Genomic DNA, 23,871 nt, shown 5'->3' with positions numbered 1-23,871 from the left:
GGAGAAGTTTAAGGAGTTCTGTCACACACTGAAACAGCCATAGCCATTCACAGGGAGAGACAAATAATCCAACAGTTTTCAGGAAATGCATGCTGACAGTTTTTGCCTTCCACAATAGATAAAGACATTAGCCAAGTGCTGACTGTTGTTACAACACAAAATCCAAAGCCAAAGGCAGCTGTAGAGAAGCTTCAAATCATGGGCTATGCCGACCTGCCTTCTGCCTAAAAGCCCACTGTGGAAGCTTGACGACCGACTGTACAGTGATCTGTGGTTGAGCAACTCCTACAACTGTTTATGGACCAAACCAAACATGGGCCTCAAAATCAACCCAATCTAAGACACAAGCAACTTGGCTGGGTTAAAAAGATTCAGCCACAGAGAGGTGAAAACAGCTTCACGGTGGCTCCTCTCTGGAGTTGAGTGAGATGCCCCGTTCCTCTCAGACCTCCCTCGGAGTTAATGCGGTTAGGCTTCCATATTTCTTCCGTAAGCTGGAACAGCCTGCTTCCAGCCGTTAACACTTTCCACATTAACTAGAGTAATGTCTTTTAATATATGGCCTAAATACCTTTGAGATAGTGGAAGCTCCCGTCACAGTGAACTCTCCATCAAAGGTTCTGAGAGAAGGCAGTGAACAAAGCGAAGGCAAGAGACATCACACCCAGAAGGAAGTTGAGTGGCTGAGCAACGCATGTGGGAGAAACATCTGAGGATTAACCAGCTGAACAAGCCTTGAACATGTAAGTTCCATATAAAGTCCAAAGCATCAGTTGTGTATGGTTTCTAATGCGTGCGTTAAGAATTTCTAAAGTTTTCCTTATTTTGAGAATTTCATACATGTTTATGAATATCACTATATGTACTCCTGTTTCTCACCTTTAATCTTCATGTCTTTTTGTTTTAAATAACCCCCAAAGTCCAGTTAAATTTGCTGCTCATATGTGCCTGGGTGTAGTGCTGAGCACTGCAGCATGGGAAGCCTATTGGTGAATACATCCTCCAAAAAGAATGAGCAACTCACTCCTGCCAATAACCCCTCAGTATGCCTGGAGATCGCCTACCCCAGCTCATTCATGCCAGAGGTTTTGCTAGCTTGCCCGTGTGCTGGTGACCACAGCCGCTGTGAGTTAGGATCACAATGGCCACGTCATGCTCAGAAGCCTTACCTCATGGCACTCCTCCCATGCACTGACAGACAGGAGTCCCATCGGGGCTGAGCACTTGGTCGGTCTCTCATTCTTAGGACTCTGGTCAGTCGTGCATCTCTCCATTGTCTGCTGCCCACTTGGCAACTAAGCTTCTCTGACCACAGCTGAGAGCAGCCAGGTCTGAGGGCATTAGGAGCTGGGCGTGGGGAGCATCAGAGAGAAGTCTGGCTAGGAAATATTTTTATACAGAGAGGCTATTTGCTTTGGACGCAAACCTGTCAGGGAGGTGTCTTCGTCAGTCATTCTGTGGTCAAGGAGTCAAGGTGTGGTGAGTTTAATGGTAGCTTCAAATTTCTGTTTGATAAACACCAGAGTAGGAAGTGGATCTGGGCCCTCGGAAGCCAGACCAAGCTCTACGTGAGTGTGAACTGGTCGCTTCGAAGCCCCTTTCCAACAGACTTCCAGGCACCCTGGATATGGTTGGTGCTGATTTTTAAAAAGCAATAGGAGAAATCGATCGAACGGCTCACTTTCAGGGTTGCATTAACTTTTTCAGGCCACTGGGGTGCAATTTACTAAATGACCTCTTCTAGAACACTAAATAGTACCCGAGTGGGTCAAAGAGTAAGTGCACCTCTGAAAAGTGAGCCATTTATTCCCTTCCCTGTAGTGCCAGATGCAATATGTCCCTTATGACAGAAATATCAACCTGTTTTCATTACAAACCCAGAACTGTCTAATACTAGATAAAATGAGTGTGGGGAAGTGAAGGAGGTGGGGGATGGCTAAAATCTCTCCTGTAATCCTGCTCACAATTGCTGGAAGTCAACATGGGCTTATGTGAAGATACCTGTTTACTATCTAATGACACTTGTTTTACTTGAGACCTCAAAACTGAATGAGAAATATTCCATCTGAGTGTCAGAGCCAGAGACTCACTGACTATTCTGATGGCCCCTTCACACCTACTGTAACCTGAGCCCCAGTGCTCACTGTTGTGCAGTGACAGGTCACAGACAGATGGCCCTTTGTTTGCACCACGCTATGGACTACATCTTACCTAAAAACAAAGCCATTCTCCTGCTCTCCGAGAGCCTGTGCACCCTTTGGATTGTGGAGGAGCTGTTCTTGGGCAGATTCACATTCATGAGCTATCGTAATGAAGCAGTTTTAGGTTTTCAGCACGGTTAGCCCTCACTCTTCTGGAAGATGGAAACAATGCGATGAAAACAAGACGTTTAATTTAAGAATCAACTGGCTTCTAATTAAACCGCCATAGGCAGCTGGTTGGATAAGTTTTAATCAGTTTCAATCACCTATTGATTGGTATACTGAAGCCTAAAAAATTAAAAGTAAAAGATGATTGGGGAATTGTCCCATCTCAGAACAACAGTACAGGCCTCTGTAAATAACTCCTCTTTTAACCATCAGCTAAATGAACACTTCAATACTGCAGTACAAAGTCTTCTGCAAAATTACTTTAACTAACAAGCAGAAATTTATCAGCTTCAGCCAAAATCAATGCTGAAATCAATTTGAACACTGGTTGTGTCTAAAGGGGCTCATTGGCAATTTAGGGAAATTACACCATGTAAATGCCTGTGCTTTAATTGAACAGTTCCATCAACCAGGCTGGGATTGCTGTCCCTTCATTTATTTACTTCCACTGCAGCTACCACTCCGCAAAGGAATGGCGTTTGTCAGGCTGCAGAGAGGCACTTTATCTTCATTTTGTGCACTTTTGTGCATAACAGACTTTGTGGAATGGACACATCATGACCAGATCAAAATAAACCAGGAGAGACTTGTTACTTTAATATAAAAAGGAACACAAACTGCCACCAGACCTACACTACCTTCAACCAAGCAAGACGGGATGAGGGGTGCTCCCATGCCCCCAGCACAGGCTCTGTGCTGCTGTCTTTAGAGAACATGGCATACTTTTTATTGTATATTTAGTGACTTCTAACAACATATAAATTGTGTAAGACTGTTCTCCTTGAAGAACTAGGTAACATTTTGCTCTACAGAGTCCTCAGAGATAAGTCAAGAGAAGGTTGTAATCTTGAATCCATTTAGGACAGCACAGCATAACTTGGCCACACACATTTTCAAAGCCAGGTCCGTGGAAGGACGGAAAGGAGAGGGTAATATGGTGGTGGTGGTGGTAGTGGTGAGGATGAGACAAACTGCCTCATAAAGATCAGAAAGCCCAAGCACTAACATCATTCCAGAGAAGGATTACTCACCAAGTCACAACAATGAAAACCCACTATAGATACAATTAGCAAGGAACCATATGAAATGTCTAGGGGTCAGAGGTCAGCATCAACAGGGCTGACATTGGCTCCATCTACTCCTTCAAAGAGCTCAGTTTTCTAGGAAGGAGGAACGATGGGAAACTGTGTACTTGGCATAGGCCATCAGTATGAAACATGAGCCTATACAAAAAATGACAATAACCAAGTCCTGTGGTTGCCCCTGAAAAGGCGGGCACAAACCCTTCAGCTTACTCTGCTAATCTGAGGCTCCTAAATGGAAAGGCACTTAGAAGAGACTAAGAAATAACAATAAGGCCTAGGTTTGAGGGGTGAGTTGCTCTGAGCCCTCAGGGTTGTAGCTTGTCTGCAGTCAATTGAGGATGGAGCCTTACTGTGCTCAGTCATTTCCAACATCCGGGTGAGGGCCAATAAAGTCCAATTAACTCTGGCCCTGGCTGCAGAGGCAGGTAGGAGGACCTTGAACTGTTTTTGTTTGTGCTTCTTAAGTTGAAGAGACGCTTCTGATTGGCCCTTTCAGTCAGTAACCCCAGATGCCTTGTTCTGCAAGCATTCACTAAGAATTACCTTTTTAAAAAAGTTAAAAGGGAAGAAATAAGTAGTATATACAAATTTAGCTCACAGCACGTGGCTAGCCATTCTGAGATTGTGTTTCATTTGCAGCCACACTATAAAGTTTCATTTGCTATACTTTTTGTTGTTGAAATAATCTAAAGACATGTCTTATTCAGAGTTCTTAGCTAACTAACCATTTCAAAAACTTAATTATGATTTAATCAAACCTTTACATTTTCTCACTGAGCACCCTGATCCTTTCTGTGGCTACAGGCTAGAACAGAACCAGGGTATTTGAGGGTGGACGTATTTGTATTTTCTAAATACAAAAGCTGGCTAAAGTGTTATATTGATTGTGCCTGGAAGCAAGTTCTAATTTTGTCCGAACATTGTTTTAATTTTATTATGTGAATTCACAAAACAAAACCACGTTCTTTGCTCTGAGTGGAACACCAAATACTTTGCTGGCATACAATAAACTGGCAGGGAAAGCTATGGACGTTTTATGGTCAGGAGGATATTATACTAAACTGCACCGAAAAAGCAAATTAATACTAGAACAAACAAACAAAATCACTTTAAGCTTAACATTTATAACCCAGCCCTCACTGCTACCCGCCTAGTTTAGTAACTTCCTCCCATCCCATGTTACGATGTATAACAGAGCCAGAAAAGCAGAAATGTAACAGGAACATGGTCTCTTACATTAAAATAGCCAAACATAGCAAAGGGAAAAGGTGGCCCAAAGTTATACACAGTAAATGCCTTTTGGACTTTCCAGTGAATTATTTTCCAAAAAAGCAATTTAAGTAAAGGCCCTAGACGCTGTGGTTTACAAATATTTACTTGTGTGATATGCCAACAAAGAGACTATAATTTTCTAACATGTCAACTACTGCAAAATAGACTTAAAATTTTAGTATATCTTAGGAGTCAAGAAATGTGCCACCTCCATTTGTACAACCAAATAATTAATCTAGGGATTCAATTACTAAATCCTATGGGATAAATAGAGACCATTGTAACTGTGGCCAAGAAATTAAAGAGCTTCTAAAACTAGCCACCGGACATAGTTCACCATTGATATACATTAATTTCTATTTCACATTAATAAAGCATTTGCATTAATATTTTATTTTAATTTTTCATTAAAATTTTAAAAATCAGGGAATAAATGTCATAGAGTGAAACTGGCTGGAGGAGCACCTGGGTATGGGTCCGTGGTGAACCACCTGAGCTGTGCTCTAGGCTTTGGGCTTGCCACTTTACCCCACCCCACCCTGACCCGCCCGCTCTTCCTCGCTCTTAAAAAAGCAGGAAACCATGGGGGCCTCTTCACCAGGTCCACAGACCTGCTATGACCAGTTTCTACCCATCTGTCCAATCTCCCAGAGAGTTCTCTGTTCCACCTATACTGGCTTAGGTGTGAAATCTCTGTGCCTATCACAGGGCTTTGGTTTGAGTGGTTCTTCTTTCTGGGAGATTCTTCTCCTTGATTTTCTCATGACTATCTGCCAGGTCTCGGCTCAAGTAACATTTCCTCAGTTAAATCTTCCTCTGGTACCTCTTCTCCATACTTCATAACAACTGCAAGGACAAGTATCATCTTACTTTGGCATTTACTTCTTCAAGGACCCTTCATTTGGGACCTTAGACTGTCCTATCTGCTAGTTGACTGCATGTGTTTACAACAGTCTTAGCACACACTGACACTCAGTAACTACTTGTTCACTGAATAAATGAATATATAACCCAGGATAAATTTTAACAGCAAAACCAAATGATCTAGCATAAGATATTTATGATTGCTAGTAGTACATTTAAAGGCCCTTTATTAGATTTCTCAGACTCAGGAGGGATCTATGCAGTTAGCTTGTATTCAGGTCTGAGGGACACTTCTTTTCTCAGCAGTTCTGGGCAATGGCCCTGTCTTTCTGCTTATAGTAGGTGGTTCTAGAGCTATCCTACCATGGCCAACACCTTGTATTTACCCTGTGTGAAGGCCCTGACCCTGCAAGTTGGTTCTAAAAACACTTGGTGATTAAGGTAGACAAGGCACCATGCCAAGTACTGTGAGAACTGCTACCAAGATGACCCAGACACGAATGAATATCTTGCAGGACGGACCACATGGTGGCAGAACCTCAGGAAGAAAATAAAACTCAGGGAGACACTGGAGACAAGCAATTAGCCTTCAGAACACAGCAAACTGCCCAGTGCAGCAACAGTTACCTCCATGGCCCCCTTTTACTTCTCTACAGTGGGCAAAAGCCAATGCCACCAAGTGTCAGATCCTCCATGAGGCTGTTCCTAATCTGTTGCTCATGACCCCACAGCTGGAGGCCCAAACATAGAGATACACGGTCTAGCCTGAGATCCTGTGCCACCGTGGACAGGACTTGTATCTCTTAGAACATGTGGGGCATGCATGCTCAGAACGTGCAGGTCAACAAATGAAGGTCTACAGAGGCACACTGCCAGGCCTGCTTACCTGCCCACATCTGTCCTCTGAACTCATGTTTCTGTCAACTTAACAGCAGAAAAAAATGCCCCCATGAATGCCAAGAGGGTATGCTGCAGGACAGGATGAGTCACACTCAGATGTCACCGGACACGCTAGGGAACTGCCTTCCAATGGAGCGGCCTTTCTCCTGAGCCTGTTAACGGAGGCATCCTAATGTGAAGCCTGAACCTGTGCATAAGCACTGTCACTGGGGACTTAAATCTCTCCATAAACAAAGCATTTCATTAACATAAAATATTACAAAATCTCTTGCTATCTCAGAATTATTTTTCCCTGAAAGAGAATGTGTTAAAACATTTAGATTCAGCAAATTCTTACTTGAAATATTACCGTAATGTATTGATTTTTACCAGACTCAATTGACTGAAAAGTTGTTTGTATAGCAATATTGGCCAAACCAATATAGTAGAACAATTTTGTTACCCATAGTAATCAAGTGCATTTCTGAAGTATAATTATACTGTCATAAAAATAAAGCCAAGATACCCTTTTCCAGGCAATAAAACTATAGGGGCTATAAAACAGGAAAAAGAAAAGGCTAAATAAATGAGATTTTTAAAAATGAAATTTAGTGTCTTTCAAAAACACCACTGCCTCCTCTTCCTTCCCTAAAGCTACATTTGGGGGGGGAGGGGAGAAGATCAATACTTCAATCTCTATAAACTATTTCAATAATAGTTAATTCAAGTGGAAACACAGTCTGAAAGTCTCTGCTCAGCGACCTGTGACACCCTGTCATGTTGGTGAGATGCCAATAATCCATCATTGCCATAATGGATATGAGCACATGTACACGGAGGGCCGGGGCCACGGTGGGAGAGCGCATGTACACGGAGGGCCTGGGCCACGGTGGGAGAGGATGTGTACACGGAAGGCCGGGGCCACGGTGGGAGAAGACGTGTACACAGAGGGCCGGGGCCACGGTGGGAGAGCGCGTGTACGCGGAGGGCAGGGGCCACGTGGGAGAGGACATGTACACGGAGGGCCTGGGCCACGGTGGGAGAGCGTATGTACGCGGAGGGCCTGGGCCACGGTGGGAGAGCACGTGTACACGGAGGGCCAGGGCCACGGTGGGAGAGCACGTGTACACGGAGGGCAGGGGCCACGGTGGGAGAGCACATGTACACGGAGGGCCTGGGCCACGGTGGGAGAGCACGTGTACACGGAGGGCAGGGGCCACGGTGGGAGAGCACGTGTACACGGGGGGCCTGGGCCACGGTGGGAGAGCACGTGTACACAGCACGTGTACACGGAGGGCTGGGCCATGGTGGGAGAGCATGTGTACACGGAGAGCTGGGCCATGGTGGGAGAGCACGTGTACACGGAGGGCTGGGCCATGGTGGGAGAGCATGTGTACACGGAGGGCTGGGCCATGGTGGGAGAGGACAGAGACAAGCCGGGCACAGGGCTGCTCTTGAGCAGCTCAGCAGCACAGTGCAGGAAACAAACCCAGAACCGTGAGGGCTGGCAGGGACGAGGGGACACATACATAATTAATTTTATTTGACAAATACTCATTGATTTTCTGAAAACATTAATAACCCTGCTTGCCAAGTGATACCATAATGCAACCCAGCCATATGTAAGTATTTAATTTTACATTAGGAGGATGTCTTGTTGCTTGTTTAAAATATGATCTTGGCTGCAAAGAACACGCTCTTCATTTCATTGGAAATTTAAGGTCAAGATAAATCAAACAAGCACCCTGCCTCTCAGGTCAATATCAAGACCATTTAAAAACTACTTTTAATATATGAGATACAGGTCGGGGAAAATATGAAGGAGCAGGGTCACTGCTTCTGTCTGACATGTGAAGGTTGGCTGGTGAGAGAGGAAGTCAAAGCTTCTGGGGTGTTATGTGGTTCTAAATAAATAATTTCAGTAATAGGCAATTCGACTGGAGTGAACCTCAATGCTCACTCGACAATGGATGCATTCAGGCAATTTTACCATTCTGGAGCCATGATAGAGTGCACACACTGGGAAAGACACCTCCAACTTACACTCTTCATCACTGCGCTGCAAGCTGCCCAGGGCTGCGACCCTTACCACAGCTCCACAGGCTGTGGTGACCCCAACCATAAATTATTTTCATTCCTACTTTCTAACTGTAAGTTTTCTGCTGTTAGGAATAATAATGTAAATATCTGATATGTAAAATTATAATGACTCCATGAAAGGGTCATTCAGCCTCCAAAAGGGGGTGGCAACCCACTGGTTGAGAACCACTCCTCTAGAGGCTTACAGTGACACCACAGACCATTCTCATGACTATGGCCTGCTGCCAATCAGGACAGTGCCCTCAGCACTGACGGCATTCTCACCATCAAGGCCAGTTCCGTTATGTTTTTAGAACTTCTCTGGTTTTACAATATTTTGCCTACTAAACAGCATTTAATTAGGTAACTTGTGTATTTTATCCATCAGATAAGATAGATAAAAATCCATCAGAGATTCTGTTTTTCAATAAATAAACCTCATTACTATAATGATCTGTTAGAATCCCAGCTTCTAAGTACATATTTACTTTAGTTGGTTTTATAGCCATATCACAGGGGCAAAAGAAGACTTAGAAACGCATGTGATCTTTGGTACTCCCTCCAAAGACTGTTTGTTCCCAGCCCAGTGCCTACTGAGTATCACTTAAAATAAATGAAACAATAGAAGCCAACCCTTTGAAAATTAGTTTTCTTATTTTCTCTAGATAAAAATCTTAAACAATGATAAATATTCAATCCTTTAAACACCATCTGCGAAAAATATATGCTACCTATTGTATCACTGAAAATTTTACCCATATGGAGACTGGATTCTTCACTGGACCCAAGGAAGAAACTGGATATAGAAAATTCACTACTGATTTCTAATACCTAGAGACTGGAACTCATGATCAATCTAAAACTCAACTTAAAGAATTTGCATTAGAAAACAGACAAACAGAAAACCAGAAATGATAAGCCTCTGGTGACCTGGGTGCCTAGCTAACAGGCAGCCCAGTGTGACCCCAAGACTGCAGCATCCTGCACTTCTGAGGCCTGCGCTCCAGCAGCTCCATCCAAAGCCCTGAGTAGCCCTGGACGCAGAGGGTGTGTCCAGAGCTACTGTGCCTGCTAACCACTCGGGTTTCAGTGTCACACACTATCCCGGAGAAGGTAACAAGGACTAGTTGGCTAGGTCAGGAGATGCTAAGTCATCAAAGTCTGAATACCTACAAGAGAACTGCTCATTGCATAGACAGCCTCAGTCTGGGAATCCCTGCTGCTAGGTGAATGCTCTAAACCTATTATGCAGCTGCTGAAGCTGGAGAGACAGGGGAGGGGGCAATTACAGAGCTTGTCCGAAAGCCCCCCACCCTCATTCTTATTTCAGCCCTCAGTCCGTACCGCTGCTCCTGGGATGAGATGACAAGGGAGTACGGCGTGACCTTGAGAACCAGCACTGCCGAGGGAAAAAGAAAGACAAGGAGCTGCTGCCTGGAGTTCTGGCTAGGCCAATGAGCGACTAAACAAACGGGAGCTCACTCACTTCCAGGGGCACACAGCGGCACTACACAAGACACCCTGGGACACCCCAAAACCAAATTGTGACACATGGAACAATACTGTGAAGCTTTCAGAAAAGCATATTGTGATAATAGGATATAATAATGTTTTATTTGTGGGATAATTAGAAAAAAATATAACATGAAGCATAGTAAAGACCTCTCCAAGCTAACTGAGTCCAAAGATGACTCTGAGATTGGTTTTATAGCTGTTTCCCCATGGCCACACAAGGGCAGGAAATGAGAGTTTAAGCAGTGTCCACTGTCAGTACTACCATTACCAGCAGCCACCATGGAAGGTGCCAGCTGAGGGCTCTGCATTCTGTAGATCATCTCATTTAAATGTGCAGCAATCTGAAAAGATAGGTATTGTTATTATCCCCACTTTACAGATGGAAAGGCTGAGGTAGGAAACTACAAATTGTTGACTCACATGGGGCATACTTAACTACAACACATACTGCCTGCTATATCATAGAATTTTTGAAGTACATTATGAATCAAGAAACACGTCTTTCCTGTAAAAGCCTTGTTTCTCAGAGGCAGGCCTTGGGGTAAGGGAGTAATGAAAATGAACTCATATTCTTTTCCCAAACTTGCCATCTTGCTACACTTAGGCTGTAGTTCAAATCTCAACTTCTTTTATGATTCAAATTAGTAATACAGAAAATACCAACTAAAACTGCCTGCTTAGGAAAACACAGAGAATGGCTCAGAAAAGGACAGGGCACAGAATCCACACTACCACTGGGTCCAGATGTCTACAGCCAGCTTACATACTGCCAGTTGAGCAAAGTATCCAGACTGAAAAGATGAAAATGTGCCAACTATTAAATGAGATACATTGCAGCTCCACGAGGCACCACATCACTAGAAATTTACAATGTCCCAGCAAGCGAAGCGACAAGACTGAAATACTGGACTTCTGATACGCACTTAGCAGCTTTATTATACTTCCAAAGGAAAAAAATTAAATAGACCCATTAGGCAGTTTCGTTACCAATTAGATTTTTCAATATTTTCTTCATCTAGTTTATGTAGCATAGCACCTAACATATTCATTTTTTTCTGAAAAAAAAAATAAAAAACCTCACAATTTTGATAGTAAACACTGTTAGAGTAAACTTGGTGCAAGAAACCAAATCACGGCACAATGAACAGTGTTCCTTAGAGACTTCAGTAAAGTGGACTGTGAGCTCTTGATGACTGTCGCTCTGCTCTGGGGAGAGCTGGCAGCCAGGATTACAGGGACACTGCACACTAAAGCCCAGAACTGAGGAGCAGCCACGGACCACAGTGGTTTTCGGTGTCTTCACGGTCTCCTTAAGAATTAGACATGGGCCAACTGTAGTGACACACATCTGTATTCAGGAAGCTAAGGCAAAAGGATTGCAGGGAATTTAGGACCATGGCCAATGTGGTAAGATACAGTTTCAAAACAAAGCATACACATAACAGAACTGTGTAGGTAATAGGACCCCTGAAGATTCATATGAGAAACCCTCAGGAGAAGCTGACAATGGCATGCAGCTACAAGGGTCTGTGGTACAGGCATCTGAAACGTCCCTTGGACATGCCTGTCCCAATAAAGAGGATTTCTAGGCCAGCTTTGTAGGTAAAAACAAGTGTAAGAGGGTAGACAGGGTATTGAGTAGAAGAGTCCCACGGCTGACACCACCTTCTGAATGAGAGTGCATTAAAAGCCACCACACCACACATTAAATGCTTACAAAGTAAGGCATGATGGGGCATGCTCTTAATCCCAGCACTCAGAAGGCTGGGGCAGGTGGGTCTCTATGAGTTCCAGGATATCCTGGTCTGAGTATCAAGATCAAGGCCAGCCAGAGCTACACAGTGAAACCCTGTCTTAAAAAACTTATATAAAATGGCTTTAATACATTTTATATTTCATCATGAATAAAAATATTTTTGGAACAACAGCAGTGTGATCTCACGTCGTAAGCGCCCTTCCGGGAGACGGGCAGGTCATTTACACTTCCCTGGACAGTCCCTTCTTTTTTATTTTCATGTTACACTTATATAGATGATTAAATTTTTAACATCTGTACTGAAGGTATAGCTCCCAAGAACCCTCAGCCCTGGGTTCAATTCCAGCCACAAAACAAATTTGTCTCTGATTCTAACTGTGGCAGGACTTAATTTCAGACCAACAATTCATTTTATTAAACTGTCTATAGGAAAAATAATCTAAAAGATGAGCATACATCCTCTTCTTTTGTTTTTTGTTTCATTTTTCAATTCTTTTTTTGAGTCGTGGCCACACACAGTTGCATATGCTGGCCATTAACCCATCATTAAGCTCATACTGACCTCAGACTCCTGACTCCTGACTGCCCCAAAGTCCTGAGGACCAACCGGGATAACTGCAGACGTTTTTGTTGGCTTATTTGTTTTGTTTCTGTTGATGGGGAGACAGGGTCTCACTGCATCTCTCTTTTTCCAGGAACTTGTTATATAGACCAGGCTGGGCTGGAACTCACAAACACCCATGTGCCTCTGGCTCCCGAGCGTGGGGATTGAAGGTGGGTACCCGATGCCAAGCCCGGCTTAAGTTCTTAAGGACCTTAATGTTTCGGGGGAGGACTCACACTCTGGCTGCACCTGGGGGACTGAGCCTGAGGGAGTGCCTAGAGCAGACGACCTGAAGGACTTCTTCATTCCGTGTCAAGTTCCCTGCCAGGGCAGCATCAGTACACAGGATGTGCTAGGCTCATGAGGACCCAATCAGAATACAAATTAATTCTTTTATAACCCCAATTATTTTTAATATTACAGTAGCTACGGTCAAAGCACAACCCAATGCAGTGTGGGGCTGGTGTGTGTGGAAAGCTCTGTTACCCTGAGGGCTTTCTTACAGAGGATGGATTTGTTAATTCCTAGTGGAATATTTTTCATACACCACTGCAGACTATTAAGTGCCACATATTACATTATGTAGTTTAAACTTTGCACTGCCGTGAGAGGGACTTCCCTGTCGAGAGAGCTGTTTTTTTATGCTTAGCATTTTTTAATATGAAAATGAACAGTCCTTTAGGGTAAGAGTGCTGCAGCTGGAATTTGGGAGACTTTCTAACGTAACATATTCATCAGTGTGTGTAGGGCTTCTCTCAGGCGGTGGGGGAGGAGAGGGAGGGAAGTGTAGGAGGAAGCAGCTTTCTAATAACAGTGTCAGCACAGGGCACAGCAATGGCATTTATAAAGTTTGGCATCCACTGGGCATAACTGTAAACAGGCGAGGGACCAGCGCAAGGTAAGAACAAGTTTCAAAAAAATAATAATCAGTAATGGTGTTAAAGAGCAAAGGAGAACACGTGCTAAACTTCAGGCCAGTAAAAAGGCACACCTGCTAACGGTGGACTAGTAACCCCCCACCCAGGAGAGATGCAGACTCAGAAATATTAAAAAGGCAATATAAATGCATTTTCAGGCAATTCCCAAGAAAATAGAAGCTGTCTTGCAGAATTCTGGTGTCAAATGTGGAAATCAAATCTAAGCAGTGGTGCTGTGTAAACCTGTGCGATGAGGGTCCCCAGTACTTGGTGAAGTAAACGAAAACTTCAGACAGAATGACTACTCACTTGTAGACCGTGCCTCCGTTGCCGTGACCAAGGGTGTCTCGGTACCGGATGTCTTGTTCATTCATCTCCACAGGAAAGAAAGAAACACAAAAAGGGTGTCAAGCTGCGGATGGAAATGTCAAGGAAAGCAACTCTGGGCCATAAACAACAAGCAGGCTGGGTCATTCCAAGTTCAGCTGCAAGAACGAGAGGATCAATACAACATTTGCTGTCCAATTTATAAAAGACGATACCAAGGGACAAAGTGATGGAAAGTTTAATGACAATTTGTTTGCCTGGGTCATTTCATTAAAGTTTGATAAAAGGTGTCAAAATGGAATGATATAACATAGCTCAGAAGGGTCAGGTCAGAGATACTGATAGGAGAACGGTCTCTAGCATGGCACAGAACTAACTAATGCCAAGCAGCAACGCACACATAGGACCAAAGCCAAGCTTGGGACAGTTCGCGTGTAAACACACACACACACACACACACACAGAATAATCCATGCATGCAGAATAAATAAACCAGCCCCCCCAAAACTCCTCTGGTGACCCTATAATTAACATTGAACAAACTAACTAAATAATGTTTATCATTTTTCTAGAGTAGAAAGAGCTTTTCTTCGCAAATGATAAATTAGTACATAGAAAAAGCTGAGTAGAAATCATATGATGCTGACTGGTAAATGGCAAATCACAGGCTTACAGAGAACACACAGAGCATGTGTGTAATATCAACTAATGCCACTCCTGTAACTTAATGTACAAGACACCATGCTTTCTAATTCAACAAAACTTACACCAAGAACACCACTCTTATTTGTAATTGTATGTGGCAGGTAAGTTATGTTAGCACCCACAAAGTAATGTTTTCAAGTCTTTAAAGTACCCCCTAAATAATCATTTATCAAATGATTTTAAGGCTAATCAGACTCCATTTGATATATTCAGTAATTCTTTAGGCTGGCACAGTTTCATAAAAATTAACTGCCAACTTTATTCGCCAAGTAGATTTAATAAAGGTATTGTTTTCCATATAGCTAAGGCTCCGGGAAAGTAAGCCCTCAAAGAAAAAAAAAATCAATTTCCAGGGAATTGCACTGCCTCACATTGGGCAGAAAATGGATGGAGTTCTTAATTCAATATCACTTGGAAAATAATAGTTTGTTTTTGAACCATTATTATGGTAAAGCTTTAAATATTTTCTCTGTTCTAAACTCCCACCAACTGAAGAAAGCAAGGGCTACATTTGTCATGGGAACTAGCTCTCCTCTATACATTTCTGCAGCTGAAGCTTCCGAGGACTGTGATAATTAAGTGTGTGGTGCAAGCAAAAGCGACAGCTTCCTTGCCAAGCCATTTTGCCAGTTCCTAAAAGAGTATCGACAGACTCCTGTGTAAGGGTCAATCTAGCACCAGATTTAATTGTTGTACAACCTGATTGATGCAATTTACAATCAGCTAATTGCAATATTTAAGGTCAGTGGAAAAATACTGGCAGACAAGTCAGAAAAATTGCCAACTGCTTTGCTATTTGAGGAAAATTCTGTTCTCCATGACCTTTAAACTACTAATATAATAAAATGATATTTTACCCTGTAGAAAAGATATAGCATGAAGGAAAGAAAGCCACATTACTCTGGACTTAAATGGCACTTTTTCCAACAGCATTAGCAACAGCAGCCCAGGCAGTGAGCTGAGAGGCTGCGCCAGCAGGACTGCCACTTGCTCTGCTGTGATTGATGAAGGGTTCATAAACAGCAGTGTCTACTGGCAGGTATGGACCGCTACCAAGCCAATTCCCTGAGAGCATTCCTCAAGGTAATCTAAACATGCCTCCAACAAACTAATTTGCACCATTAACTTGCCTAACAAGAAACATTCTCACTGTGGCTCAAAGTAAATTTCTAGAAGAGAGGAATTTCACTTGGTAGAGTCCACAAATTCTGACTTTGTGGTGCTGAGACAGAAGGGCAGTTGGGAAGTAGGCATGTAACACAGAGAACCTGGGCTCTGTGAGGACTCACAATTGGGATCAAGTCCTCCCCACAGGCAGAGGCAAGGTGTGGGTGTCTCTGACCATTTACACCTACGATCACAACAGTACTCACAAAAGAGGAGTGGCCAGTATCCCCATGTCAGCCTCATTAGGAATAATGGGGTCATGTCATAGGGGAGGAGCTTAGAGCCTCATGAGGGAGGTGGGTGGGAAGTGGAGGGAGGTAAACCCAATGTGGCACGTGTATAAGAGTGAGAGCTAGAAATTAAGATGAAATTAAGGAATCCCCCAGATAATGAGGAAGATTGTACAAGATCATAAAACATAGAAGTGGTTCTGAACTGTATGCTCAAAGAGTGGGTTCCTTTAAAAGACTACATCCATATGAAATGATCTATGCTGTTTCAAGGTATGTGAGTCTTTGCCCAGCAAAAGAATTGATGGTATTTCTTGACTTTTTCTTTTTATAATATTAAATATAATATACCACTGGCTGGAGAGACAGCTCAATGGTTAAGAACACTGACTGTTCTTACAGAGGACATGGATTGGAGGCCCATGATCACCTGTCCCTCCAGGTCCAGAAGAAGCTGATGCTCTCTTTTCTGGCCTCTGTGGGTACTGCACGCAAATGGTGTACAGGCATACACACAAAGATAAATAAAACTACCAGGCATGGTGGGACACTCCTTTAGTACCAGGAGGAGGGAGGGAAAGGCAGGAGGATCACTGTGAGTTTGGGGCCAGCCTGGTCTACATAGTGACTTAGAGGCTATACAAGGCTATATAGTTTAAGACCCTGTCTCAATAAATAAATACTACCTATGTACACATCTCTCTCAGATTCCTTTTCTGTTACAGCATATAATGTTTTTAAAAGTACAAGCTTCATTTGCTTGTTTTAGGAGACAGTGTCATGAAAGGTGAAGTGGGTTTCGGTTTGTTTGTTTGTTTATTTGCTTGTCTGTTGGTTTTGGTTCTTTGTTTGGTTTGGGTTTTTGGCTGTTGTTCCCCCTGCCCCCCAGCCTCAGTCCTCTGAGTCTGGGACTGCAGGCACATGGCCAGCATATCATGTAAAAAAAGCTACTGAAGCAGAGTTCATAAACTGAATTAAAGAAAAACAGCTTGAAGATTTCATACATGGTATAAAACTATAAAAAACCAGCTAATAGCATTTCTGTCACTTATAGTTAGATAAGTACATTAAATGAACTTTTCAAAATGAAGCCCAGGAGAGGTGTTTGCTAAGGAATGGAGGCAGGATTCCTAAGCCCGTGGGGTTCGCATGACTGGGGTAGTGTCATAACACATAGTTCTAGAGCACTTTAGGGTCATCTAACCCAGGCCATTTTATAACTTGTCAATCAGTTCTCTAGTTCAACATCAGCAAGCTGTCTCTGGCGCAGTGGGGACACTGACTGCTGACAGTCACTGCGCACAGATCGGCGAACCACTGACCGAAAGGCTATTTTCAAAGTAAATTTCATTTATTCATGTCTTTAGCACCCACAGAAAATGGGGCATGGAGGCAGGCATACAGCTGTAACCTCAGGGCTGAGGGGCAGAGGCAGGTGATCTGGAGAGTTTCCTAGCCAGCGAGCTAATCAAAAGAGCAAATCCTCTGTTCAGTGAGAGAGAGACCCTGACTCAAAAAATAAAATGGTCAGCAATGGAGGAGGACATTTCAGCCAATCTTTGGTTTCTACATGTGTGCATAATGCCACACGTGTCCATGCATGCACTACTCTTCACACACACCTCACATGGTTTTCAAACTGCACAGATGTGAGATTGGTTTTTCTTAACTGGATAAAGATGCTAGTTTTTAATTATAACTGATTTTCCTTGTTTTAACTGTAAAATGCAAAGCAGCAACAAAATAACAGATATGAGGGAAGAGGGAGAAAAGGCCCAGGAACCACAATCACTCCACATCCATGTACAGGAAAGCAAACAGCTGGTGGTTCCTCCATTCTGTTTAAAAGAGAAACAGGCGAGAAGTCAGCGGGGCCAGTGAGGGCTCCGGGGCCCGCTGTCTGAACAGGAAGAGGGACCCCGCGGTTGGGGCCAGCGCGGGCTCCGAGGCCCGCTGTCTGGACAGGAAGAGGGACCCTGTGGTTCGGATTCACAGGCAGCTTCGCTTCGTCCTCAGTCTTCACAGGGGGCTGAGTGCACCTTTCAGGAGTTGACTGGGTTTTTAAAGATAGTTTTCACAGCAGATTCCTAACCTCCCCAGGTTAGGGAGTTTTCTACAGGCATCTGAAGTTCTAGAAGCAACAAAGGTATGGTAGGAAAGGGACTGGCCAGTATGACTTCTCAAGAGTGTTAGTCTGGGCTTACCAGGAGCAGGAATTATAGTCACTCTACAAACCCAAAAAACAAAAGCAAGAGAAACCACTTTAGAGACACTAAGGTAAAAGTCACAGGTCTGTGGAGCGACAACTGGTGATTTTATAAACCCTCCGAATGGAGCCACTGGGTTCTTTCCAGGCAGTTTCAAACCCAGGGCCAACATGAGGCCGACAGTGTCACACTGGACTCTGAGTAGGGAAAACATCCTCCACAACTGCTGCAGCGAGGCTGACTCAGAGGTCAAAATAAGGCAGGCCCAGAATATCTTCTCATTTATTTATTAAGCTGGAGAACTGGAATCTCCCACCAAAGAGTGTTAACAAGAAAAGAACAGCTCTGTACCAAAGACTAAAGGTAAACTTTTAAGTGGTTCTTGATTTAACATATTAATGAAATTAATGAGGACAACGAAATGGAATTTAATTATGGACTAGCAAAGAATATGTTCTTTGTTTATTGTCTGCCTGTGTTAAAGAGAATAAGTATGCATCGCTTATAAATCATTAAAATAAAAATGCTCAATTAATCCTATTTTATATGTAAAGGCATGACAGAACTGAGTCCTAGCATGAGACTTTTGCTTCACAAATCGAAGCAATAATGGTTTCAGAAGGCGTCACACTCTATGAGCAGACAATTGGGGAGATTTAGTAAATCCCACTTTATAGAGCAGAGACTAATCGGAAAACACAAGCCAGTCAAATGTTTCTTATGAACTGTTGACACTCTATCAATGCTGAATCAATTGGTGGCATTTACTCTGAGTGACAGAAAAGAAATAAATATTTATATCACATAACCTATATCAATGAACCCAGGCAGAAAGCTATTTCTAACCTGTCAATATTTGATTATCTTGAAGAATCATGTCCCTTTCTGTTAATGATTAATATGAATTCCTTATGAAATCTAAGTGGAGGCTAGTGAGAAGGCAAATCATTATTAATGCTTGAGAGCTTAAACCACTAAAATAAAAGTACACTCAAGTGTTCAAGTATCGTTAAATGTGACTTACACCTTCTGTAGCAAACAGTGTCAGTGTTTGGCCCTGAGATTTACCGATGCCCGCCGACCCCATTGGCGCCCCGCTACTTTACTGCAAAGGAATCTCACCCTTGGTGAGTTACTCCACAGCACCAAGGGAGGACCAGGACAAGCAGGTGCTCTGAAAGCGTAAGGAGGAGCAATACCCTTGTCATTCATCTTTATTTATTTATTTTACTGATTTATTTTTGAGCAAAAGTAAGCATAATATAAGCTTACCCTTAAAAAGAAAAAGAAAAAAACTGCCTCATTGTTTACTGTGAGGTTAGCACATTCCCAAGAGAAAGTAATAAACAATATTTAAGTGTCAAAGCCATTGCTATGCCAATCTCCACTGCAGAGAGCCTCATAACTGGCACTACTCTGATATTTGTGGGGCTCTATTTGTCATCGAAAAACGAGGGGCATTTCAGAATGTTGATGTAGTGCATGCTTGCTTGTGTGCATGCGCACACACAACTGAACATGAAGTGTTTTTCATTTAGGAAAGAAGAATGTATGACAGGCTACTTATTCTCCACTGCCTAGGTTGAATAATGTAGTTAAAACTTCTTAATTTATGTCTATTTTGAAATACATTTTTACAGTTGAAAAACACAAGTGACTTGTACATAAACTGTAATTAGTAACTAGAATGCAAGCAGGCTGAACATGTATCTATACATGGCCTGGGCCCCATGTTTCAGCTTTTGTTCAGACTGCTGCACACATGCCAGGCACAGGGAGACAGGGCAGGCCTTAGTCTAAGCATGCCTTTGGTGCTGCATGGTAACAGTTGTAGGTAAATGCTACCTAACATTTGGAGGCTAAAGGTATAGCACCGGCTCAGAATATGAGAGAAGCTGGGTTTGATTTTAGCAAGCGCAGTCTATTGCAGAATTTGAGACTAGCAGAATTAGACACACAATCAGCACCATGCCACACTCTCTTCCACTATACAGGGAACATTTAAGGACTAGAGTTCACACACATTGACTGACAGACTGTCAGAACCAGATCAACTCAATTTTTTGTAACTATTAAAAAGATTGTGAGCCATGCTTTCAGAAGTTCTTCCATGAGTCCTGTTTTAGGGCACACATCTATTAGGCACACTGTTACAGGTGCTATCAAAGGACACGCGTGAGGCCCCTCTTTGTCCTCTTGACATGCAGCACTACAAGTCTTTGATTCATGAAATGCCAGCGAGGCTTGGAGAGGTCAGCATGTGAAGGCACTGAATAAGCATCTGAGATAATTAAGATCTCAGCCTCCGAAACATGGACGGAAGTGAACAGCAGTTAAGAAAATCAATAAGAGTCTTTTATTTGCAGTGACACAGATGTCTCAGTCAATAGAGCCTAATAGGCAGGCTTGATCGCAATGGACAGGCGCCGCCTGCGAGGCTATCAAAGGGCTTCACTGTAACAAACATTAAAACCCATTTATGTTGCTTCTGAGGAATTGCAGCCCCTGTAGGTAGCTTCATTTACCAGTGAATGTTTAAAAGCACTATACTATTTCAGAAGCGTCCATTTACTTGAATCAAAATTAGTGAAAAATCAGTGGCTTGCAGGCCTGTTTGTCCTTCCCTGGCTGGGGTGGGTCATTCAGTTTCAGATGCCCCAACAAACAAGGCAAACCAAGGTTCCCTGAAGCCCAGGGACACATGTGTCACGGTCTGACCGATCTGGCTTCACTCCCCATAAAAGCCAATGCTGGTCTCTGGACAAAAGAGAAGCTAAGGCTGGAAAGTCACAGTTTTCTTCTTTGTCCCCAGAGATAATGAAAGAAACAGTCACTTCAAAACACAGGGCCCTGTCAACCACTGGCGGGATGACTACTTCTTCAGAACTGATTAACTTTTTAAAACTGAGATGGCAGTGTGGTTGTGTGCACAGTGCCTCAATCTTCTGGGAGTGAAATCCATTAGCTCAGGTTGAAAAACGTGCTGCAGATTGTTCTGCCAATCAAATTAAGCTTAGGCATTCATTTATGACAAGAAGAAATGTGCAGACTCTTCATCATTTAATACTATGGCTACACGTTGGACAGCAACAGAGTGCTACTCCAAAGTTTAGCATGCAACAATACCTACCTGGCCGTTGGCCAGTATCTTTCTCAGTTCAGCTGAGGACTTCTTCAAGCTGCAAAGAAATGACACTGTCAGTGGCAAGGTCACCAACACCTCTCAATACCACTGCAAATTCCAGACCAAGGAGTAAGGATGTGGCTTAGGGGGCAGACTGCTTGCCTAGCACACAACCAGGCCCAGGGCAAAGTGTGGTGGAACACATGAGCAATCCCAAGAAACAAGAGGACCAGCAAGCAGTTCAAGGTCATCCTTAGCTACATCATGAGTTGGAAGCCAGCCTGGCTATACGAGAATGTGTCTAACAATTCATAATAATGATGATGATGATAATACTGCAGACTAAACTGTGCCTTTTCTAAGGTTTTGTTGTTGTTTTTAAGTAACTGGTAGAATGCCAACGGTTTCATGGAGGCCAGAAGCCCCATGAGTCTTGAGAGCTAAGACGGAGACTATGGAGAAGGGTGGACGCACTTCCACAATGATTTTATGTGACTTTACACTTGAGATGCACAAAACACTGGACACCTTCTCAAGAATGCTCTCAGGCAACAAAAATGACAACACTTCTAACATCATATGATAAACAGGTTACGCTCTGGCCTCTTACTACAGATAAGAGTTATGCACACGACTTTCTGGAAACAAACATACAGTAACCATTGGGACCTGGGACCCATTACCTTTCCTCAGAAAGTCAATTCTTTCTATAAAATAGGCAGCATGTCCGTATTATAGGTAACCAGACACATGAAACATTACCACACAGCACTGTCTAGACACTGCAGGCATATTTTTATTAGTCAAACCAATAAACTGAGGCTGCCTTCTCTTTCTTTTGCTTTCCTAGGAGACTCAGCTTCCATTATTATTTAGTGATTATTAAGATGTTCTCTGAACACAGATTGCTATATGCTCCCTAGTTAGAGTGAATCCCACAGCTCCTGGCTACAGTAGTAACTTCCAGCAGTGGGGCCTAGTAGGATGTTTAAGCTTGTTGGGGCATGCTCTTCACAGAGACTGTGAAATATCTACCTCCTGTGATTTTGCCTTTCTCTGCTTCCTTCACCAGGAAGTGACCGGCTTCTTCCACCACTTGGTCCCACTATGAATGCTGCCATTTTATCAAGCAGAAGTCAGTGAGACCCAACTGTGAACTGAAGCTCTATACTGTGAACCAAAATAAGCCTTTCTTCTTTATTAGCTGATTTCCTCAGGCATTTGTTACAGTAGCCAAAGGTAAACACTTATTATGTAAACACTTCTGCAGATAGCTTAATTCTGTAGTTCTGTTTAGTGAAAATGCTTAAGAAAGAGCTCTGAAGTTCTCAAGCTTTATTTATAATAGGTTAAGCCTCCACAGCCACCGGACTAAGTAGCAAGGAATATAAAATAGCACCTCACAGGCTGGAAAGATGGCTCAGCAGTTCAGAGCACTGGCTGCTCTTTCAAAGGACCCAAGTTTGGTTCCTAGAACCCACATGGTAGCTGACATCTATTTGAAACTTCAGTTTGAGGGGATATGACGCCCTCTTCTGGCCTCTGTAGGCACTGCATGTACATGGTGCACAGACATCACACAAGCAGTTAAAACACTAGAACACGGATGGATGGATGGATGGATGGATGGATGGACAGATGGACAGACAGACAGATAGACGGACAGCCTTTAAAAACTTAGCTCCCCGACTACTATTCTTTGAAATGTAGAGCTGGTCAGCTCTACCTTAACTGTCCTCTCTATACTCTCTCTGCCAGATAAACTCCCCCATCTCGTCATTCCCAGTGTTGCTCTTTCTTCCCTACACTCTCACCAGAGATTGGAAGGAAGCTCCAGAACACAGACCCCAACTCATTCTATTATGCTCTATTCCTTCCTTGCCCCTGAACAACCAAGTGTAAGTGTCCAAGAAATGGTGGCTACTGTTACTCTGTGGCAGATGCAGTGGTAACATGGGCAGACATAAAGATCAAAATAAATCAGGAAGGAAAGGAGATAGGGACCAATTCTGAACCACACTGGCTTTCCACATGGCATCTTTAAAATGATCTCAGACTCAAGCTGGTCCTTCTACTGATACTTACTCTCTCTAAATACTCCTTACCATTCTGCTGTAGTCCAACATGGACTACTGAGCCTCAGTTTCCACACTTTGTAAGTGTCTAAGCCAGGCCATCACCTAAGGATTCTTGGCTGATAGCGTACTCCAGAGGCCGATCGGCCCAGGGGAACAGCCAAGGATTTTGTAGACTGGAACTGAAGATGTAGTACATACCAAACTGCAAGCAGCTGCCTCAGAACAGTCCAATTATTAAGCTGGTCATGCAGCGCATCTGCAGGATGCTGAGCAGGGGCAGGCACTGCAGCCTCCTGAGGTGGACTTCACAAGAACTACACGCTTTCATGTGTGCTTATTACTCCTAACTTTCAGAGAAAGGGCATGGATCCTGTCTACATTCAGGTTAATACACATACACACACATACACACACTTGTCGGAGAAATAGTTAAATCTTTGTATTCCCATAAATGACTCCCAATTTGATAATTCTGCTTATTGCAAAGACACAAGCAACCAGCAAAAGATTCCACTGTGTTCTCTCCACAGAAAGTCCATCATGTCATAAGCTTAAATAAAAACATGGTATTTACAAAATGTCTTTCATCCAAGAAACAAAATATTATTCCTTAACATAGCTTCATCAATCTTACACTAGCAGTGGACAGACAGAGAGCTTAATCATCCTGATTTTACAGAAGGAGAAAGCCAA

The 23,871-nt window shown here is 43.2% G+C and overlaps 1 protein-coding gene across 9 annotated transcripts in view; it reads right to left on the bottom strand.

Moving 5' to 3' along the window:
- Positions 1-23,871, bottom strand: part of Map2k5 (mitogen-activated protein kinase kinase 5) — a 221,215-nt gene that overhangs the window by 153,506 nt on the left and 43,838 nt on the right. For all 9 annotated transcript variants that reach the window (XR_007978789.1, XM_052188077.1, XM_052188076.1 and 6 more), the window contains 2 exons: positions 21,107-21,155; positions 13,650-13,714 (listed from right to left, as the gene is read on the bottom strand). Coding sequence is in view for 8 of the 9 variants with exons in the window: in XM_052188077.1 (XP_052044037.1) it covers positions 13,650-13,714; positions 21,107-21,155 (114 nt within the window). In the remaining variant the exon portion in view is untranslated. The remainder of the gene's footprint in view (positions 1-13,649; positions 13,715-21,106; positions 21,156-23,871) is intronic.

This window comes from Apodemus sylvaticus, chromosome 7, assembly GCF_947179515.1.
Source record: "Apodemus sylvaticus chromosome 7, mApoSyl1.1, whole genome shotgun sequence".
Classification (NCBI taxonomy): Eukaryota; Metazoa; Chordata; class Mammalia; order Rodentia; family Muridae; genus Apodemus; species Apodemus sylvaticus.
Note: the sequence above shows the minus strand (reverse complement) of the source record. Positions and strands in the feature narration are given on the sequence as shown.